The sequence below is a fragment of the Lates calcarifer genome, linkage group LG7_1 (genome assembly GCF_001640805.2).
Source record: "Lates calcarifer isolate ASB-BC8 linkage group LG7_1, TLL_Latcal_v3, whole genome shotgun sequence".
NCBI lineage: Eukaryota > Metazoa > Chordata > Actinopteri > Centropomidae > Lates > Lates calcarifer.
Genome location: NC_066839.1, coordinates 1,725,398 through 1,748,049, shown reverse-complemented (window position 1 = coordinate 1,748,049; position 22,652 = coordinate 1,725,398). Strand labels below are relative to the sequence as shown.

Here is a 22,652-nt window from a genome sequence, read left to right as displayed (position 1 = left end):
ACCCGTGTCCATGTGCGAATATGAACCAGATGGGAATCAAAGACCCTGCAGTAATTGAAAAGGATGTAATCTGTGCAGACAGAGACACAATTAAAGCTTGGTGGTCGGGCGCTTTCAATCCCGGCCAAAACTTGCATCCTGCTTCGAGTAATAATCACAAGGAGGAGGCCTGGAGATAAACAGTCTCTGAGAGGAAAATAAAAGATGTAAAAAACGTCTAGACGCGATCCCAAACAGCCGACACAGTCTGCTTAACGCCGTGAAGGGTCTGTAGCATCCACAGCCACAGAGATGACCTCATCTGGAGGTACGCCTTCAGACATCTGCTGGGAGCCTCACTGCACATGTTAGTGCATACATCACCTCCAACCGGTCGCCTTCGATCAGGATCGGAGCGTGAAAGTCGACCGCACTCAGGTGTGGTCTCATGTATCAGCAGAAGGCGGTCGGAGGGAAATTCCTCATCAAGAATTTCTAATGAGTCAAACTGTGTCGCTGTTGTTCAGAGAAAACTAATCTGCAACAACTCTGATAATCAACTAACTGTTTAAGTCATTTACCAAATAAAAATGATGACCTCTGTTTTAGATGATTGTAAAACTCTCAGGGTGTTGGACTGTTGGTCAGAGCAAAACAAGACATCTGAAGACGTCACCTGGGACGTTTGGGACCTAAAACAATGAATCAGTCGAGCAAAAAAAGGCTGGAATAACTGATCATGGTTTAGTAACCTGACATTAAGGTTCAGTGGACGTGAAGGTGACATGTTGTGTGTGTTGAAGATGGAGACTTACGGTCCACAGGGTTGAGTTTGATGCGGTACGATGTGGCCGCCCTGTGAGCCGTCCATTTGATGCAGAACTTGTCGTGGTCGACGTTGTAGGTCTCGATGTTGGTCACGTTCAGGTAGACTGCAGAGGACGAGATTCTCATTTTAACAAAACAATTTATTTTACTGATATTTACTATATTTCTTTGTTTACTGATACTGTTTCTAAAGCTGCAGAGAAAATGAAAATGGTTTTTATTCAAGTGTCAACTCAGATCTGAAGTCAAGACTGTTTTCTTTTCACACAGCTTCTGTACGTACGTGTTGTTCCCTGTCCATCGAGCGGTGCACTCATGCCGCCGGTGTACTGAGCGATCACTTTGACGTCGTAGGTGGTTCCAGGCTGCAGGTTGTGCAGAGTGTAAGACGTCACGTCGCCCACAAAGAAATCGATGGACTGGTCTGAGCCTGCAAACACAACAGACGAGACAACGTGCTGGACTGAATCATGTAAAATTACTCGTCTGCACGATTATTCATTGTGTAACCAAAGAAAAAAAACATCTAACTGGCAGAAGATGAACATCAAAGAGTGTTTGCAGAGCAATCACAACTATCTGGTTAGCATTTTACAGATGGCAGCAGAAGCCAAGTTCAACATCAAAACCATTCAAGCACAAATCCGATTAATTCTCTTGTCTGTTTGTTTTGTTTTCTCTCATTGAGCAAACTGCCCCCCCAAAAGGAAAACCTCAGAACCTCACCTTCAGGAGAGTAGATCAGTCTGTAGCCCTGGACGGGAGCTGCCACCGGGTCCCAGGCCACTCTGAAACGGGTGTACCACTCGTCTGAGACGCGGAGGTTTCTGGGACTCAGCAGGCCGACTGCGGAGAGACGGAGAGAGGACGAGTCAACAACCACATCTGTCTCAGCGAACAACAACACGGCTTCATCTCCACCTCCACAGAAACTCACCAGGAGCAAAGTGAACGAGGCCGAATCTTCAGATGTGTTAAAGATTCAAAACAAAGCTAAAAAAAAGCCTGAACTGAGATATTTGCTTAAACTGAAACAAAAGCTGGCATCTGTCCGTCCTGTTTAAAATCACTGTCATGCTGATAATCTTGTTTAAATAAGTGAAACGTCTCAGCTGTCAGACATTAAAGCTGAACATCAAACCACTTCCTGGATGAAGATTTTCTGCCTCCTCAGCAGCGAGTCCCAGCTGACTCACTCCCCTTACATCTGTTTATTAAATTTATTATATGTAATACACGTGTTTAGATTTGGGTCTTTTCTCAGCCCTGCTGAGCCGGGCGGTGTGTGTGTGTGTGTGTGTGTGTGTGTGTGTGTGTTCTCACTTGGACTGACGCCTACACACACTCCTTCTCTGAGTCTCTATTGTTTGTGTAACTAATGCTGCTGCTCACCAGTGGAGTGTTCTCCCAGTTCAGCTCCTGTTGGATCCCGGCGCTCCGACCTCGTCACACTAACAAGTGTTAGCACTGTTGACTAATGTATGTCGACTGTATTTATTTTCACTGTACAGGCTCCTCTCTCTGCTGCTGCTGCAGGAGGAGCAGGAGGCTCAGGGAGAACGAGCAGTAACACAGAGTTCACAGGTTCAATCCCTCCCTGATTATCTTAATAAGCCTGGTTAGTTCATCGTATGGAGCTGTCAAAGCTTCTCACCTTCTCTAAGAGTAAAACATTATTAAAGAAACGTGTTGCAGAAACCTGCTGTTAATCTGAATCAGCCGCTGCAGAAGCAGCAAAGTCTGAAGGTTTGTGTTTGTGTTTGTGTTTTTCACTCGTCCATGTCACACATGTCTGACAGAGCAGATACGCTTCAGTTTTAATCTCTTCAGGCTGCTCTTTGTCTCACATTTGACTCACACTTCACTCGCAGCCGTGACGCTGCTTCCAGGCGACGTCTCGAAGTTTATTTTGATCTTATATCACAGTGACTGAGTGTTGGACCTGTGCGCAGACTGTCATGTGTTGCAGCTAGAAAACTGTGATCTGTGTTAATCTGTTGTTTCCTCACTTGTGCGTCCGTTCCCGTTGAGTGACCCTCCAGGCCCCTCGGCGTAGACGGCCTCCACTGTGATGTTGTACGGGGTGTCTGGGATCAGGTTCTGCAGCCTGGCGTTGTTTCTGTTTCCTGGAACCACAGTCTGGGGATGAAAACACCACAGAGTCAGAGGTTTTCTGACAGAAAACAGGCTGCTGCAAGTGTTTCTGATGTGATTCTGATGACTGAGATGTCATAAATAAAAATGTTTTGGTTTTGCAACCGTCTTCATGGTGGAGAAACATCAATAAATAAAACCAAAACTGGTTCATGGAACCACGATGTCTAAGTTTTGGCTTGAACTGGTACTGCGCTTTGTTTCACTGATAAAACATGTCTCCAAATCTTACTGTGGTTCATAAATAACACTAAAAATCTGCTCACGTCACCCTCTCAAAGTGTGAAACATGCTTCTCTCTTCAGACTAACTGACCTTCGCTGGTAGAGATAAAGGGTCTGATAAACTCCAGAAAGTTGTTGGTGTTGTGTAACAGTGAAAGAGTGAATTTCACTGCAGAGAATTAAGGCCTTTAAAACCAGTTTCTGTCCCTTTAGGAAAATATTCTCTAATAAACAGGAAGGAATGATTCTGCCAGTATCCTGAAGCAGAAAATTGCACTTCAGTTGGATTATAGAAGCTGTGTAACAAACAACTTCTCCATTAGTCGCAGATGCTCAATTGTAATAATTGTGCGCATTTACAAATGGTTTTAGGTTCTCCAGTGGAGATCCTTTCATCGCCGTCCCTCCGCTGCAGAGAGCTGACTCATGCAGAACAGGTGCTTCGCTAACAAGTACAGGGGGAGCGCAGCTGGACCGTCTCCGCCCTCCACCCCGGGTCCAACTCATTATTTAGGACTATTAATAACGTTATTATGGCCCAAATTATACTGTTTGCTCAACTGAGCCTGTAATTAGTCTCACTAATCGGTGATTTATAACCTGAACGAGCCAAGGGAATCCTGAGATGTGACTTCACCGCATAGTTTGAGGGGAACATCACGGTGAATGGAGAGAGTGTATCGAGAGTTTATCTAGAACATTTATCCAAAACAAAAAACGTCATTACCTGAAAACAATCTCTCATTATTAATAAAACATAAACAGTGTGTGAGTTCTGTTTTTTAAATAAAGATCTTGTAAACCAGACGTTTCCTGCAGCACACGTACAAACTCAGTGATGGGGTCTCCGGTCATGGGAGCGTAGCCGATCTTGTACTGCCTCACGGGTCCCTCTGCGTGGTCCCAGCCGATGGTCAGGGTGTTGGTGGTGGCGTCAAACACACGCATGTTCCTGGGACCGGCACGAGGCACTGCAACGAAAACACAAACAGGTGAATTGATTTGATTGTGGATTAGAATTTGATTATTTTCTAGTTTTGAGTCCTTATCTTTTATAAACAGGAGCAGATGTAACGTGTTGACAAACGACTTTATAATCCTGCAGAACTAAAACACTTAATACGCTGTCATTTTAGAACATTAAGTATTCTGTTTGGGAAAGTCTCTGGTCCTGTTTTATTTATAACCACTAAATATGAGTCATAGATGTGAAGTACCACTGAATCACCGAGCACCACTCATGATAAGATATCGGTATGACTCAGCGTGGACGGAGTCGGTCTCTTGATTGTACACCCTGTCAACATGTGAGGTTGTTGTTGTACTTACGTGTTTTGCCGTTGCCCTTCACCGGCGATTCCTCTCCGTCGGCGTACAGAGCCGAGACGGTGACTGAGTACGGAGTATCTGGGATCAGGTTGTCCAGGAAGGCGTTGTTAGTGTTTCCTGGAACCAGGACCTTTTCAGACCAAAACAAACAAAAAGACAAGGGTCACAAATATATAGACAGCATCGTCATGACAGCCACAGCGGGGAGGATTAGTGTATTCAAATGCACCTCTTCATGCATTACATAAAGATCTGGCAGTGATAATGTACATAATGACCTCACTGCTCATCCCATATCCAGTTATCTGCTGCTGCCAAAGTTTTCCTCAAACACTAACAAAGGCACGGGAGGTTGGATGCCAAACAAATCATTCATTCAGTAAGTGGACTGACGGATAAACAGTTTCTGCTAAGAAGCGGCTGGAGAGCGCCGAGTCCGTCATCAGCTCCAACACGCAGCTCGACCACTGCAGACCGTCTCTTGTCACTGGGATTATCACGGCATCTATCCCCCACTCTTTAGCCATAAAAATCAGGGCCATTACATCATGGGAAACGTATCTGCAGGCTGAACTCGAATCTGCCCTCATCTAGAGCTTTTGTTTTGGTTAAAGCAAATATCTCAAAGAGTTTTGGACCCAAAGCTTCTGGCTCATCGGACCATGAAATATGTTCCTCGGTGATGATGTAGAGGTTGAGATCCCACAACTGGAAGCACAGATACGCCTACTGGCCTGGGGCTGAATCCCTCCAGTAAACTCAGGTCTGGCCTCGGGACTGGCGGTTGTCCTTTTAAAACAGGATGAATTACGTTGGGCTTGAAGTTTAGTCATACAGTCATTTCCTGAAGGCAGCGCCGCTCTCATGGGTTAAGATGTAACTCACTGGCTGAATTAAGTCTCATTGAATGGAGCCGAGAGTCCAGTTGTTCTGGGTAATTAATGGACTTCTGAGTGGGGTCATATTTAACCACTGTGCTGTTACTCAGGACCTCGTAGGTGCACACTCTCAGAGCCTTTGTAGGCCTCAGATTAAGGTGATATTTTAGACAGAAGAGTTCTTACAGACCCATTAAAAAAAGGTTTTCCAGTTTGGTGTGGAAGAACTCGACCGACCTCCACAGAGAGTGTCTGGTTTGGTTGTCCACATACTTTTGGCTACACTGAGGTTGTTGTTGAGGTTTTAACTCGACTCTGCCTCTTCAGCAGAATGATCATCTTTGATGTAAAACGTGGTCCGTTTGAGCTTAATTATAATGAATTAGTCATCAAGAGTTGGTGAAGTTTTGTGCGTCTGAGCTCATCTTTGTGTCTTCTCCGTGTGTCGGTTAAACCAACTTCCTCCAGACCAAAACAAAATCAAAGTTAATTACAATAAATTAAAAGCAAAAGTGAAAATAGATAGAGGACATTATAACTACAGGGGATAATAAACCACTGAGTGCTGTAACTACAGGGGATAATAAACTATAACATCATCAAAGCAGAGCCTAATCATCACAACAGCTTCATTAGATTACAGCCTTATGGTCCTGAATACTTCAACCACAGGAGCATTCACTGATGTCAGTCACACATGTGTACGCCGCGCAGTGTTTCCAAACTTCAGTCACAGAGTTCAAACTCTTCGTGGGGAAATAAAGACCTCTTTTCTCTCTCCACAGTCCAGACATTTGCACTGGTGCGTGAAATCAGCGCTGATGGAGAGAGATACAAAAAGCTGACAAGTCATGATTTCCATATTTAAGAGCATTACCATAATTACTGCTGTGCAAACATCTGTGCAACATCAAAACGAACACTCAGAGAAACAAATACGAGCGAGGGAAAGAGACCACCTGTTGTTTCCATGAAGTAGACCGACCCGGTGAGAGCTATGACCCCACACTGGTTTGACTGGTTTAATCAGAGGTGGAGAAGAGATGGATTAAACAGAAACAGTAGAGTCTACACCTCAGCTCAGTAGATCTTAAAACTGTAGGATAACCTGCTTTTCTCTGTTTTCTCCGTAAACTGGATATACATTTAAAGATGTCATTCAAGGCTCTGGGAAGTTAGAACACTTGACATTTCCCAGAGAAGTATTGTTGATTAACAGTAAAAATAACGGACAGATTGGTGGATAATGAAAATAATCATTAGTTTGAAGCCCTATCAGTCATGATATCTTCTTTATCTTAAAATAAGAAACAGTAACACTGCTGGAGGGATGAGATAATATCACTTATCTCAAGAACTTCCCAGAGCCATGAAACAAGAGTTGACCTGCAGCCTGACAAGTTGATTCACTATGAAAAAAAAATTAATGATCTGATCTGAAGTAGAGTTTATAAGTGTTTAGAAGTAAAGCAACATGCCAGCGTTTGTTTCTACATTCTTTGCTTTAATCCTTTTCTCTGGTGAGCAGCGATCTCAGGAGGAAACCACCTCCTCCTGCCCTCGAGCCAAATTCTGCTGTTAATGACAGTTTGTGTTTTAACGGCCTGGAGAGAGTTACTCACCGACTCTGCTTGTCTGGTTCCGGTCAGGGGGGAATAAGCCACCCGGTACTGCTGAACCTGGCCCGAGGCGGGCTCCCAGCGCACGTTCAGGCTGTTGGGGGTGGGGTTGTACACCTGGATGTTCCTGGGTGGCGTGCGTGGGACTGCAAAGGTCACAGAGGTTAAGAGAAAGTGAAGTGGGAGTGTTGACTTTCTTCACTTAGCAACAAAGCATCAAAACAGACGACAGCTCCAAGTACGTCCCATTTTAGCACCTGAGATCGACAGTGTGCTGATGGATTTACAAACATGAGTGATTTCACTCCTAAAAATGTCAACGTTGGTAAGTGAAGTGCTAAACAGAACAGTTGTCCAGCTAAAGGTCAAACTGTCAGTTTAGCTTTTGCATTTTTAAAAAGCTACACAACTAAATTTGAAACCACATTCTTCAAACTGCTCAGAAACTCACTGAACTTTAAAATAATCTGTTTTGTTCTGTTAAAGTCTAAAATCAAAACAAGCTGATTTGTGTTGGAGTGACTGTTTCAATACAACAAAATCTCTGGCTTTTATCAAGGAAAAGAAACATTTAATAGAGGAATAAATTGTCTTTTCAGTGGGACAAACTATCAAACTCAAGGTTGAACTCAGATGCTGAGTGCAGCAGAAGTCTCCTGCAGGGAAGTCATTTTATAGTGTCTATGTGTAAGAGAGAAGTAGCACAGTTTTGGGTTTATGCAAAAGCCCTTAACTTCCCTTTTAAACCAAACCAGATGTGCATATCCCCCTGGTATTTGGAGCTTTACCCAATAAAAAAAGTCCTAGATGCAGTAGGTAGACGTGAACGTAGCCGCCTGCTCGGTGAGGAAAAACCTCCAGAGCAAAACCTTTCCCTGATGTTGTATAACCACATTAAAACATCATCATTCAATACCTCTAAAACACAGAGGACACAGTCAGTCAGGATGTTGAAATCCTTCAGACACATTATGTAATCTTGGTCTAATTTCGTGTTATTAATCGTTTTAGAGCTGCGAGCACAATTATTCCTCACCCTGGACTCGGTCGCTGTTTTTGTCCAGACCAAATGTGACAAATTCCTCCCGGGACAAAAACAGTAAAACTGGCCTGAGTTACTGGTCGTAAAATTTCATTAACGTCACACACAGACTCATATTCATTGATAGATCGAGTCACACAGAGGACCAGTGTCACCGCTGTGATGGAGAGGTGGCCCAAACCTGCCAACACACAAACAGTCGCTGGTTCGCTTCTCTCTGCAGCCGATACGTGTGACAGTTAATCCTCACTGTCGTTCTGCATAAATGAATGTTTCACTGCTCAAGCTGCAATAACACAAACATTTCAAACCGATGTCTGTTTCGCTCGTCAGTTCGTGAAGGACTTTTTGTTTGTCTCGAAGCTGTTTCACATTTCTGGTGAAATAAACAAGACAAACTGTTTTTAGCCCGAGCAGCGACACTGAGGTTTGTGGTGTTGTCTCAGGAACCAGTGAGATGATGAAATATTTCACCTGATTTAACCTGAACCAGAACTAATCCCCGACCCCGAGCACAGGAGACACCTTCTAAACAGGATCCAGCTTTGACACAAGACCACTCTGAGTGACAAATCCATGGGTCTGAAGGTTTAAGACACTAAAAACACTGCACAGCAGTATATTAAACGACGAGGAAGAGTTATACAACAGCTGGTTTACCCTGTTAACTGATTGGCCGGCAGAGCTGCTGGATGAGGTCACGTTGCATTGAGCCAAGGTGAGCCAGGTTCTTTTTTTCCTCCATGAACCTGAGTCAGCGTTCCTGCGGTGCCAACGCCGTGGTCTCATTGAAATGAATTAGAGGGCTGTGTTTTTTCACGCAGTGCTAATGTCAGTCTAAACAGGGCCTTATGCTGAGGCTAACACAGTGCTGCAACCTGAGCTGGATTGTCCAACCAGCGCCAGTTCGGTTCAGCTCGCTCTTCAGATGCAGAACTCTGCGTGCAAAACAGCAATTTTGGCAAAGTGGCCAAAGCTGGAACTGCACTTCACATGTGTCGGTAACACACTGCCATATGCATCAATTACACAGCTGTAAAACACACATGCTGATAATTTCATGAGCCTCCTGCACATTCAGAAACGATGACTGCAGAAAAATTTAAAGCGCAAACTCCCAAAATGCACAGCATATGTAGAAATGTCACCACCGACAGAAGAAGCAGCGGTCATTGGAATTAATGGGTCGCCATGTTTGGAGCCGGTGAAGCTGTGGATGGAGCTGACGATAGAAAGAGAAAAGAAACTGAAACTAGGATTCTGGTTGGACATAAACTGCCCACAGCTGTTAATCACATCACATCTGGAGGACGACAAACCATCCTGACCAGAGATAAAATGTTCAGTCTCAGTTCGCTCGCTGGAGATGTCTATGGAATCGTTTTTGTGCCTCACTCACAGTGTTCCAATTAAAAAAAAAAAAAACAACCCAGGATGCATTTCTGCTGACTGAGCATGGCACGCAGTCTGGGCAGAGGCAAAACCAACACACACAACGGGACGTCAAACCACACGCAAGCAGAGCAACCAGCGAGTCGACAGCTCTCCAGACCTGAAGGATCCAGTTTCTCCACATTATCTTTAATCTCAGCTCATCAGTCACTTTGAAATCAGCTTCTCTCTTGTTCCCATCGACTCCTCCTGAGGACGGGTTCAAAGCCTGTTGTGATTTAGAGCTTTTGGATGATAGTGCAGACAACAGTAGTGTTTCTGATGTTTAGGGCTCACCTGGGAGATACTGTCTGTCTATAAAGATGTTTCTCATGTCAGAGTTTGCAAAAAGACCAGGAGGATCAGATCCAGGTTCACTTCAGGTCAGTAAACACACTGAACATTTGTCTCAGTTACACTGCACAGACGTATTAATGTGTTGGGTTCTGTACTGCTGACTGCTGGCTCAGTAAAACTGTGACCTTTGACCTTTGATCACTGCTGTAGGAGAGGGTTAAAGTCTTCCTCACCTCAGAGTCCAGTCTGATCAGTCAGGCTGAGGACACTCGAGGACTTACGTGTCTTTCCGTTGTCAGACTGGCGCAGACCTTCTCCCTCTGGGTAAACTGGAACCACAGTCACGGTGTAGGGAGTGTCTGACAGCAGGTTCCTCAGGACGGTGTTGGTGGTGCCGCCTGACACCTGCTCCTGCTCACACACACAGAAACACCACTATCAATAAACCAGATTAATCTAATCAGTGTGGCTCAGCAGAGAAACAAAACAAAGGTAAAATAATAAAACATTTTTGCAGATGAAACTTCCAGGCTGAACATTTCTTTGTCTTCTAGCACATTCACAGCTACAGATACTCCTGATGCACCAGACATCATGAGGTGGATGAATCACAGGAAGTCGGTTTGATATCTCACCATGTCCTCAGCACCGCCGGACGCGGGGATGTAGAAGATGCGGTACTGGCGGACGTTGCCCTCTGCCGGCTCCCAGCGCACCTTCAGGGAGCTGGTGGTTGGATCGGTGACCTGCAGATTCTTCACTCCGCCCAGAGGCTCTGTCAACACAACACAGAGCCGTCACACGATCGGGTGTTTATCTAAACGAGCAGCTAATATCATTACACCAAATTATCCAGTTGGTGCTTCATCAGGTTTCTGCACATTCCACATTTACAACATCAAGAAAAAAACTGAGGCAGCGACGATGGATTTTCTTTCTTTTCTGGCTCCAATGAATCATTTCTATGGAAGAAGACATCAAGACTAACATTCACAGCAGTCTTAAAATCATATCTTCCTTCCATAGTTCAAGAGTTGTTTTGTGTAAATCTGGAATTAAAGACTTGATTAGTGGATTCGTTTCTGAAAAAACCATAATTGTCCAAAGTGTGAGCTGCAGGTTCAAACAAACTGGGACGACTTTTTGGCGAAGCTCTTTGTGAGCCAGATGTGGTTACAGCTGCTGCGCTCTGGCCGAACTCACTCGTCTTTCCGTTCTCCGACATGCGTTTCCCCTCCACGTCGGCGTACAGAGGCACCAGCGTCACTTTGTACTCGGTGTCCGGCCGCAGGTCTCTGAGAACCGTGTTCGTCGACATCCCAGATACCTGAGTCTGTGAAGGAGAGAGTGACGCGTTTGGAGAAGGTCGGGACAAATTACTGAAACAACTTTAATTCTTTAATGGTTAAAATTCATCTCAGGTCTCAGACACGTTTTCCAGACATTCTGCCTGAAGTATTTGGCATCTTTGGAACCACGACTAGAATTTAAAATAAAGTTCTGTGGGTTTAAGTTTGGCTGCAGAGCGAGGGTCCGTGATGTTTAAGATCAAGACCAGAGCCTTCAAATCTAATCTTCTCCTTATTTTCTCATTCCTTATTTTGACTCTGTCCCTCACACACACCGTCCTGCTGCTCCAACTACTCACTACAGCAACGAATGCAGATTAATCCGCTGCTGAAAATAGTCCCCAAGAAATACACTATTTACTCTGTTGAGATTCTTTTAGTTTGGTGGAGATTTAAAGTTTATTCTTCACCTTGTAGTTGTCAAAACTATTTAACCACAAAGTCATTTTAGGCTGCTCTGATTGTATCACATGATCTTCATCAGTAAATGGAAATGTGAGCTACTTTACATCAGTTTAGCTTCTATTGTGGCAGATGCTAATCCTCCTGAAGCCCACACAGTAAGTAAACCAGTAGCTCTTCACAGGAAGGGAAACTCATGTATTTCTGGAGCAGCTGTTATTCAAATAAAACAACCTGTGGATGTAAACTGACCATGCTCTCAGTTCCTCCGGCGGCGGGGACGTAGATGATCTGGTACTGTCTGACGTCGCCCTCGGCCGGCTCCCAGCGAACCCTCAGGGAGTTGGTGGTGGGGTCAGTCACCTGAAGATTCTTCACTCCACCCAGAGGCTCTGAAAGAGACAGGACACATCACAGTCTGGAGCATAATCCTCGAGTGTTTGCTTTATCCTGCAGGGTGCACCGGATGGGTGGAGTTCACCTCATCAGGACGGTCCAGATGTCTCAAAGTTGGGGAGGTTGTCAATCACTGAGGAGTGTCGTTTTCTTTTCCTGACTCTCTACATTTTCTGGTATTTCCATGAGCCAAGAACATCCCTATTAAAGAGTTTTTTAGACTTAAAAGAATTCCTACGAAAAAAAAAAAGTCTGTATGTCTGCTGCAAATAATCCTTAGCATTTGTTTTATCCTGCAGGGTGCACCAGATGGGCGGGTTTACCACATCAGGGGTGTCCAGATGTATCAGAGTCAAGGAAGTTGTCTAAACTTTCTGGCATTCATTATGTTCTTTTGTGAGCCACAAATGTTCGTATAAACAAGGTCTGTATCCTCATTCTCAATCTCACCACACCGGTGTCTTTTTTAAAACGTTTTAGCCCATTAAGTACTTTAGTTTACATCACTGGCAGGTTTTCAGATGGCCTTCCAGGCTTCCAGGAGACAACTGGTTTTTACCAAAAGTATGTTATTATAGAGTGGTAATACAGAGACCACTCTGCACTCAAGAATGCTGCAACAGCCAGTCAGCCACTGAAAACATTACATTTATATCAGCCAGCTAAGCTGTTACATAACGCAAGGTTTTTATGAAGGCTCTTGTTTCTAAAAGCAAAAACTCGACTACAAACTGCCGGTTAAAGCGCTAACCTTCGCTTTCCGTCCTGGTGACCGACAGCTTTAAGTCACTGACGATGTAATCCAAGATTTCCTGCAGCATTTTATAGTGGAGGCACGAAATGCGTCTTCTTAAGCCAAATTACATTATTCAGAGGCTCGTCGAGCTTCAGGGAAACTGAGCAGTGGCCACATATTTAAGAAATAAGGCGATCAGTCTGTGAGCTACGACTCTCCATCTTGTCAGGTGGAGGTTAAATGTGAGTGAAAGTGACTTATAAGGCAGCAGGTAGCAGCTCCACTAACCAGCTCCTTGGAGGAAACATTTGTCTTTTTTTCTCCTCAGGTTTCTCTAATAAAGTTTCTAATAAAGGTTAAAAAAACAGTCTAAAATCTTTATGAAGTGTCACAGAGAACAGAAATATGTGAGGAGATCAACTCCACTTTCAAAGCCTTCGTACCTGAACAACAAACACCTCTGCTGTTTTGTTTTTAACACATTTTCTTCTCTTTTTATGCTCTCTGAAAAACAGCGTCTCCTCTGAGCCTGTGAGTTATTCTGGGATGTTTTCAGCTGTAATAAAAGCAAACTTCAAATAAAAACAAACTTCCAGTAAATAAATAAACTAGTAACTGCATGACCACTCTGACTCTGAACACAGGACAGTGTTCTGAAAACGTTTTACACCAGCTGTTCATACTTTCAGACACCAGGTGATCTAGATCATCACTTGATGCATAAATCACTAAACTAAGTGTTGTTAGGTAAGTTGAATATTTTGCTTCATGTCCTAAAATAATAGCTCGTGACTCTGCTAAGACTTCCTGTTTAGATAAATGATTAATGGCACTACAGATGTTTCCTGGTGGGTGATTTACACGTTCATAAAGTCTGAACCAAATATGACATTCCTCTTAATGGTGCAGCCCAATTTAGTAAATCACATCTAGAGAACTTTGGAAAGACTTTACAGAGAAATGTAGAGAAGGATTTACAAACAGCGAGTGAAACCAAATCCTGGGAAACTGATTCTCTAAGTCATGAAACAAAAAGTTTAGAATGATCTTTTCACATTATAGAAAAGATGTCTTTAATGGCCTAGAGCTTGAGCCTGGGTCAGGTCAGAAATAATCGTCGGTGTTTGTTCAGTCCTGCAGCGTGCACCAGACAGCGGACGCTTCAAACGCTTCAGACGTACGAGAGTAAAGAAACAAAGATTTACTGTGTTGACTGCTTCCTCGTCGTACACAGAGCATGAGAGGTATTTTCAGATTTGATTATTTGACTCCTTCTACAACAACAATACACACATGCCTCCAGGAATGTCCACTGTTGCATTCATTGTGTGCCCAGGAGGACAAGAGCTAACTGTGCTGAATGATTCACTCACTTGTCTTTCCCTTCTCGGCCTGACGAATGCCGTCTGTGTCTGGGTAGACGGGAACAACGGCCACGTTATAGACGGTGTTGGGGTCCAGGTTCCTGAGGATGGTGGTGGTGGTGCCGCCTGACACCTCCTCCTGTTCCACAAAACGTTAAAACATCCGTCAGCGCGATAACGACTTAATCTGATTGTGGCGAGAATGACTGAGTCCAGTCACTCGAGCAAAAACAGTTTCTACCATTCGCTCTTCTCCTCCGGGTTCAGCTGTGTAGAAGACTTTGTAGCTGCGGACGTTGCCGACCGCCGGATCCCAGCGAGCTGTCAGAGTGCTGATCGTCGGGTCGATCACCTGCAAGTTCTTCACCCCACCCATGGGATCTGAGAAGGTTAGAGTTATTTTGGTTAATGAATCAACTGAAACTGCTCTGTGATACCCAAACAACAAAGACGAAGCAAATACAGTATTTTTTCCTTTTCCTCCTGTCAATCTATAAGTCAGACGTCTTTGCGTCTTCATCAGGTCTTGGGCGAGGTGAGATTTAATTTTTGGAATAAGAAAAGCACATGTAGTGAAATGACTTTTGGCTCAGCATTCTCCTTCTTGAAGCCACGTCCTTCAGCTACAAATCAACCAACAGACTGCTCAGGACTCACTTGTCTTTCCGTTTTCAGACTGCGGTTTGCCTTCCATCTCGTGGTAGACGGGCACCACTGTGACCGTGTACTCTGTGTTCGGCTCCAGGTTCTTCAGGACGGTGGAGGTGGTGGTCCCGCTCACCTGGTCCTGGTCGGCAGGAAAAGAAACAACTGTGAACTTGGTGAACTCTGGGATTTGGAGAACGGCTAGAAAAAGCCATATCCAGGAAATGAGGGGTTTGGCAGACGCAGAAAGACTCTCAGACCGAACGATGTCACAGTTTAATGTGTTGTGGGCTCAGTTTTCTTGGATGCAGCTTCGGTCGGTAACTGTCTTTGTGCAGCTCAGTAACAGAAACAGTAGAAGCTCAGAGATAAAGGTGGATTTAAACAGAGAGCTTCCACTTCAAACACTGTCCTGAGATCGTCTGGGTCTTCAAGTAAAGCACCAGACTGGCAGCCGGGAGCCTTCCTCAGCTACACGTATAAAAAGGTTCTTTGTCCTTTTAATCTAATATTAAGTCCTAAAATCTGCCAGTAAACTGACATAATTCCAGTTGTTTCCAAATCAAATCATCTTATTTCACGACATCTCTTCAACCAAGTGACATAATCTGGAGGACCCCCTCAAGATATTGTCATTACTTTATGTAAAACAGTTCAAACTGCCTTGGAAATGAGTCAAACTATCCCACAGCACTGTCAGATGTTTCCCATTAGCTGTAAGAAAATGTAGATTTTAAAGGCAACAACATTATCCAGCGGTTTTCATCCTCTGATAACTCAATGTTGCACTTTTTCCAGGACAAGAAAAGAAAGTTCTTGCATGAAACAGCCTTGGAAACAAGTGAAATCATCTCACGCCACTGGCATCTGAGGCCAAAACTGAGATTAAGCTATTTGCTCACTAAGTACAGTACCTGCTCTTACTTAAAAACTTATACTCCAGCTCTCTTTGTAGTGTGGTCGGTGCAAAGAGGCATTTAAACCTCTGTGCAGACTCACGTTATCAGCACGAAGGAGAACTTTCCGTCAACATGGGAGCAGCGAGGACGTAAACAACCTGACAACTTAACAGCTATTTGTAACTCCTTCAGAATCACTGGTGGTTTAAAGCATGCAACACAGAAGCATGTAAAAATAAGACATTGTTCTGACCACAATAAGACAGACACAATTACAGTAATAAAAACTGAATAACTGTCAGTTAGAGAGGGACAGAAAGAGAGGATTTTATGAGATTTCCTCAGGTTGAATCAAAGGATAAAACCTCTCCTCCTCACTCTGACGTCATGGTAGCTAAAATGACTCAAAGTGGTTTGAATTAAAACAAAAATATCTCATTTCAGAATTCAGGCAGTCATGACCAACCAGGATGCTAATGGGGCGTGGATGAAGTTCTCAGCTTCTGGTGAAAATCCAACATCTGGATCTGGCAGGTCCTGACAGTTACATAAGACTGGCAGATTTCTACCTCTCACTCTGCCTTCCAGTCTCTCTCAGTTTTCAGCAAAGATAAAAACCTGTTGACATGATATCAGCGGTGTTTCGATGAGGTCTTACCACATCCTGGTCTCCTCCGGCGACTGGCACCCAGATCACGATGTACTCGCGTACGTTTCCCTCGGCGGGCTCCCAGCGGACGTTCAGGGTGCTGGTGGTGGGATCAGTAACCTGCAGGTTCCTCACAAAACCCAGCGGCTCTGAGCGGAGACACCAAACAGGAAGACTAATTCAGCGCTTGGATCGGAGCGTCGCACAGCTGCCGTCTGGTCAGAGGTTACTGGCGCCCGGGGGGCAGTTTGTTCACATGTCGGACGCCAAGAACTCAAGATTAACACTCAGTTTTATTCTGCTGTTACTGAGATTGATGCTTTTGTATATTTGTCTTAAAGTTGGAATTTATCTATTATCTGGTTCGGTCACTTAACTCGCTCCCTGCTGAAGTCGTTACTCAGCAACTCTTCAACAGTAAAACACATTTTCATATTTTCGAGGTTCATGAGACACCCGGCTGCAGCCACCGTCACTCACTTGTCTTGCCGATGTCGGACAGGCTGGGTCCGTCTCCCTCTGCGTAGACGGGGACCACGGTGACGGTGTAGCGGGTGTCTGGAAGAAGCTTCTCCAGGACGGTTTTGGTGGTGCTCTCTGACACTTGCTCCTACAAAAACACATGTGGTGAACTTGATGCTCTGTGACACTGACCTTTACCAAGAGGCTAAATTCCTACTGCACCCAAGAGCCCTGACCTTTGACCTCCAGCAGGTAAAAGTTCAAACTTTTCCTAAAGGAAACAGCTGGGTTTGAGAAAAACTATGTATCAGTTTACTGCTGTTACTTCATCCTGGTGCATCCTGGGGCAGATTAGTCTCTTCGGTGATTTTAAAAGTGATTTTTTTGTATCATTTTACATTTTCTTTATTAAAAAACTGCAAAATCTGATAAATTTAGTTCAAATTGGACACGAGACAGACTGACTGACATTAGTATTGTTTGCTGTTTTTCTTCCTAACTGAAGAAGAAACCTATGAAACCACATGAGCAGCTGTCAAGATTCCTCTGGCACAAGAGATAAAATTCTGACATATAATTGGAGGTAAACATTACGACTTCGACAGAGACAAATGAACTATTTCAAACAAAACACGAGCAGCCAGATCACGGCTCAGGCACATTCAGATGTGTTATTTCATGGCTCTTTACGTCCTGAACCTCGTCGAGTGCTGACGGCAGTCGTCTGATTAACAGGATTTACACACACTTACTCTGTGCAAGCTGCGCTCCAGAAATGTAAACCGCACCAACATGCCACGCAGCGACGAGGGATCCACTCTGCCAAAAAGGATTTCAGAGCTTTTGTGTGGCAACTGCTTGATGGGATTATCCCGTCAGAGAGCGTGACATCACTAAATCTCCGCTGAAGGCTTTGATCGTTTTGTTTCTTTTGACAATTCAAACAAAGTCTGACAGCGTCTTTATTAACTTCTGCTGTAAACCCTGTGACATCTGCGTAACTGTCTGAGCAGGATTGTTTTTTAAATTTATTTTATTTTGTCTTTCTGTCAAACTATTTGTTTGTGGAAATTTTTAAAACCTTAAATCACATAAAGATTTCTCCACAGTCTCATGGTGAAATAACTTCGGAGGCACAGTTTACACTGAGGGCAGCTTTCAACCTCACATGATGCCTCTATGTGCAGCATTTCAACAGCACAGCTTATTACAGAGCGGTGGTGTTAACAGCACAACACAGTCTGCCAGAGACATTTAATACTTGTTGAACATTTTCCAGATTAGATTTCAGTGAAAGTGCAACAACCAATCAGATATAAAACAGCTGAAGAAGACACTGGTCTGAACCCATCTCAGCCTGAAAGCCTCTAAAACCTCACATGACTGACTGACATCCACTCAGCATTAAAAGGACAGTACTGATGTGATGATATATGACGGTTTAACAGTCTCATAAAAATAACTCAACTCACAGTTTTACTTGTCAGTATGTTTGATGTGTTGTCTTTATTTCCCCGCTAACATCTCAGCTATTTTGTTTTTCCTCCACAGGAATCACTTTAGCTAAAATAAACTTTACTTAAGTCGGATTAACTCAAGCTAACTTGACTCAACTGTCTCAAATTCCAGCCTTACAGTTTTCTGATCAAGATAATTCACTGTTAGGATTTTACCACAATCTCCAGTCCTCCATCTGTAGGAGTGTAGATCACTTTGTAGCCCTGAACGTTTCCATCAGCAGGATTCCAGGTTACTGTCAGAGTGGTGATGGTCGGGTTGGTCACCTTCATGTTGCCCACTCCGCCCAGAGGCACTGCAGGTATGGAAATGAGGGTCATTAAAAACCAGTAAATGTAAACGGTCGTATTTACATGATGTAGATCATCTGAGAGGCAAAAGGTGACTTACACGTCCTTCCATTCTCAGACTGGCGTTTTCCCTCTCTGGCCGGGTAAACCGGTAACACCGACACCGTGTAGGGCGTGTCGGGCATCAAGTTCCTGAGGACGATGTTGGTGGTGCCTGCAGGAACTTGCTCCTGTTTTTAGGTTTAAAAAATAAAAGTTAATTCCAATGGTTGGTTCGTGTCACGGTGGTGTTGTCTGTATTTGTTCCTGGGAGGTAAGAGAGTCTCACCATCTCCTCTCGACCACCAGCGACAGGCACGAAGAAGACCTTGTAGAGACGAACAGCGCCATCGGCCGGGTCCCAGTCCACAGTCAGAGAGGTCATGGTGGGGTCGGTCACCTTCAGGTTCTTCACTCCGCCCAGTGGTCCTGAACAAGACGACAAGTTGTATATGAGCTACGTTTTACAGCTTTTCCAGTGAGGCAACAGAGAGGAGCTGCAGCTGCACCTTCACTTTTACTGAAGAGAAGTTTTTTAAGATCATTTTCTGCTCAGCGTTCAGTCTTACTTGTCTTCCCGTCTTCAGACATTCTCTTTCCGTCTCCCTCTGCGTAAACCGGCACCAGAGAGACAGTGTAGAGGGTGTCGGGCTGCAGGCCTCGCAGGGTGGTGGTGGTTGTACCTGCTGACACCGTTTCCTGAGTTTAACAACAAATAACACAAATTAGCTGCTTCCAAACCTAATTAACAGACAGAGAAACAAGCATGCAGCTGTAAATGATGATGAAAAGCTGCTCTGCGGTTTCAATAGCAGCATCATCAGCTTGTAATGCGCCTTTGAGCAGTGCAATTAACCCACAGTAAAATCCTTTAATCTCCAGGCTCTGGATGTGGTGAGCTAGCCTGTTATTTAAAAAGCAGGAAAAGCACAATAGTCAGGGTCTGTAGGTAGCAGTCTGAAATGATAAGAGAGCTGCAGAGATGCAGGGTGTCCAGTTTTTTACAGTGCACAGAGGTTGGATGTTGCAGAGACAGTCAACGTTAACAGACAGGTGAATCATTTGGCTCCAGGTTAACCTCTGCACAGCGACAGGGAAGCAGGTGGTTGTCCTACCAGTCCTACCATGCTTTCAGCTCCTCCGGCAGCAGGAACATAAAAGACTTTGTATTCCTTCACTCGGCCCTCGGCGGGCTCCCAGCGCACGTTCAGGGTGGTCATGGTCGGGTTCAACACCTGCAGGTTCTTCACTCCACCCAGAGGCTCTGAGGAAACACAAATACAGACACTTCAGTACATTTCCTCCCCTTCTCTACTTTGACACAGTTCAGAGGTTCTGGTATCTTTCCATCGGAGTCTTACTGGTCCTTCCATCTCCGGAGATGTCTTTGCTGACGCCGGTGGGATACACGGCCGCCACGCTGACCGTGTACGGCGTGTCGGGCTCGAGCTTCTGCAGGATGACGCTGGTCTTCTTCCCTCCGACCTGCGTCTGTTCACAGGAAACATGTCAGTGGTTAGACTCGTTGGCTGAGACGCAGCTTCACTTCAGAGCGACAGAGCAGTTCATCAAAGCTGACTGACGAGGGGCTGACACATGAACAAGACTGTCACAGCCAATAAACACTGCCAATGATTGATATAAGACTCACATGAAGTAACATATGGTAATAGTCTGTGTCAGTGTCCTTAAATGTGGGGTTACTCCACTGAACACAAACACCAGGATTAAACGAAGCTGTAAAAATGCAAACACTAAAATGAAATCTTCTTTTTTCATGATCAGAAAAAGAAGGTTCAAAAAATGACCAAAGAAGAAACCTACAGTTGACGCTATCTGCAGTTAGCATTTTTTCTGCAACAGCCATTCAAGTGTATTTACATTCATTACCTCCCGACAGTAGTTTTACTGTTTGTGGCGGAGTCCGCCATTCTCACAACTAGATTCAGACTGTCTCCAAACACACTAACAATCACTAACAAGGAAACAATACATCAAGCACTGTCACTGTCCGCTCTCCTGCACCTGTGTCAGAGCTGGGTTAAATTACTGCTAATGCTAACACAACATTTCCTGCTGCTGCTGCTTCACATTAAGAGCTTTCAGCTGCTGAAACAGGTGGTGGATGAAGATGAAGAACCACAGGCTGCGCTCCTCTAACTCCTCACCAAGATAACCAACTCCTTTTACCATGTCCTGCTGTTGTGTGTGTGGGAAACCTACCCACACTGTGTGCATGATGAAATCAGCTTGAGGTTGCTCATGGCATGATGGAGAAAGACTGATTATAGGCTGAGGTCTTTATTAAAACAGCATAAGTTTGTTTGGCTGCGCTGCAAACACATACACCTTCTCTTCTCCTGCATTTGTGTCAGAGTAGCTGCTGTGGTACGAACCACACTTGCTGTTGCTGCCAGTGTCCACAGGTGTCGCCAAATCAACCAGCATCCAGGCATCTTTGAAGGGTTTTAATGTCTCTCAATCTGTAATCACTTATCCCTGCTCTCATCTCTCTGTCTTCCAAAAACTAAGCTGAAACTCTAAAAATGCACAGTAATTCACTGTGTGTCATGTTTTGGAGACTGAGCCGCTGTTTCTGAGGACAATGTCAGCAAACTATTTACATTATTTATACACAAGTAAGTAAAGTATTTCTCTGCAAGGGAATCCAAGTAGGCCGTGGGGAAATCCTGAGCAAACAACTCTGCAGTATATCATGAAATGGATACGACACTGTAAACACATTCGTAGAGGGCATAAACAGTTTGCCTGGTAGCTAAGAGATAAATGACAGAGGGTATCACATCACATTTACATCAGTATTTCAGGAATTTGGATGAGATTTTGTGCCGTGTAGTTTACTAATGGACAATCAGTGGCTCCTCCGAGGATTGAATTTGAGATATTTTTCTTATGAGATGATCTTTTAATCATGAGGTAACTGAGCTGCTCATTTCATAACAGTATTCATCACAGAGCCATTAAGTTTTATCACTATTACTTTATTTTATTATTCTAGTAATTTTAAAATCTATTTTGTTTTTATTTTCAGAAGCATTTTGTTTTCTCAGCTGTCTGTATTCTGAGAGGAGCTTTTGCTGGGGGACTATTTACAGCGGCGGATTAACACACATTTAGTGCTCTGGTGATTCTTTGTGGCAGCAGGACAGTGTATATAGGAAAATAAACTGCAGTGTGTGTGTTCATGGTGATGAAGGAACACTGCGGCTCACTGATGTGCTTTAATAGTTTTTGGACAATAATGGAGGACTAAGTTTGGTTTGGTTCTTTTCACGAGAAGAAGAAAATAACCAGAATATCACTTATCTCAGATCAGCTGCAGACTCTCAAAGGGATTCTTCAGTTTGATTTATTCCACTGTGACTTACAGAAAGACCACCTCAGTCTACAGCTAATCTGTTTTCTTCACTATAATATTTCACCATATTTAATGATATAACATAAAAGCATCAGCACAGAACCGGACCTGAGAAACAGCCCACACTGTTTTTATTTTAATTCCCAAACTGGACATTTTCTACTTTTCTACATTTGTCAGAGCAGTGAGGAAACCCTGAGCTCATCCTGCACAAAGAAACATCCTGTCTGTGTCAAATGACTGATGTTAAAAACAACAAGCCTGCAGATGACAACACGACACCAGATGCTCTCAGTCCTCTAGTATATACATCTGACGTAGCGAGAGGATCAGAGATCCATTAGACGGATCTGTACCGCTGACATCATGATTCGACCCTGACACGTTGTTTGGGGGAACTCTGTCAAAACATCTCAGGGACACAGTAAAATTTGTAACTCGTTGAAATTCTTTTCATACAGGCCACGGTTTCCTTTCATGTCATTTCCAATGCTAATCACTTGTTTGGTCACCGTGCAGGAATGTGAGCTTGGACTCTTCTAACTACGCAATCGCGATGTGAGACGCTGTCATAAACCAAACGTCAAGACGTGATGGAGGAGCGCAGGATGGCCAGAACTTGCTCTCACAGAGCGCTGCTGGCGGCGTCTCACTGACCTCCTTCAGGACAGCTCCAGAGGCGAGGTGAGATTTTGAAACAGCGTCCAGCCTCGTAGTGTAAATGCAGTTTTTGGCAGATTTTA

The 22,652-nt window shown here is 44.2% G+C and overlaps 1 protein-coding gene across 4 annotated transcripts in view; it reads right to left on the bottom strand.

The window, feature by feature from the left end:
• The window catches only part of col12a1b (collagen, type XII, alpha 1b), a 105,635-nt gene that overhangs the window by 31,521 nt on the left and 51,462 nt on the right, over positions 1-22,652 (bottom strand). For all 4 annotated transcript variants that reach the window (XM_018674648.2, XM_018674645.2, XM_018674647.2 and 1 more), the window contains 22 exons: positions 19,892-20,021; positions 19,655-19,794; positions 19,100-19,229; positions 18,820-18,959; positions 18,592-18,721; positions 18,357-18,496; positions 16,702-16,831; positions 16,231-16,370; positions 14,686-14,815; positions 14,270-14,409; positions 14,038-14,167; positions 11,785-11,924; positions 10,985-11,114; positions 10,417-10,556; positions 10,063-10,192; positions 7,015-7,157; positions 4,515-4,644; positions 4,014-4,156; positions 2,817-2,946; positions 1,534-1,653; positions 1,091-1,237; positions 795-911 (listed from right to left, as the gene is read on the bottom strand). In XM_018674648.2, the coding sequence (XP_018530164.1) occupies positions 795-911; positions 1,091-1,237; positions 1,534-1,653; positions 2,817-2,946; positions 4,014-4,156; positions 4,515-4,644; positions 7,015-7,157; positions 10,063-10,192; positions 10,417-10,556; positions 10,985-11,114; positions 11,785-11,924; positions 14,038-14,167; positions 14,270-14,409; positions 14,686-14,815; positions 16,231-16,370; positions 16,702-16,831; positions 18,357-18,496; positions 18,592-18,721; positions 18,820-18,959; positions 19,100-19,229; positions 19,655-19,794; positions 19,892-20,021 (2,950 nt within the window). The remainder of the gene's footprint in view (positions 1-794; positions 912-1,090; positions 1,238-1,533; positions 1,654-2,816; positions 2,947-4,013; positions 4,157-4,514; positions 4,645-7,014; positions 7,158-10,062; positions 10,193-10,416; positions 10,557-10,984; positions 11,115-11,784; positions 11,925-14,037; positions 14,168-14,269; positions 14,410-14,685; positions 14,816-16,230; positions 16,371-16,701; positions 16,832-18,356; positions 18,497-18,591; positions 18,722-18,819; positions 18,960-19,099; positions 19,230-19,654; positions 19,795-19,891; positions 20,022-22,652) is intronic.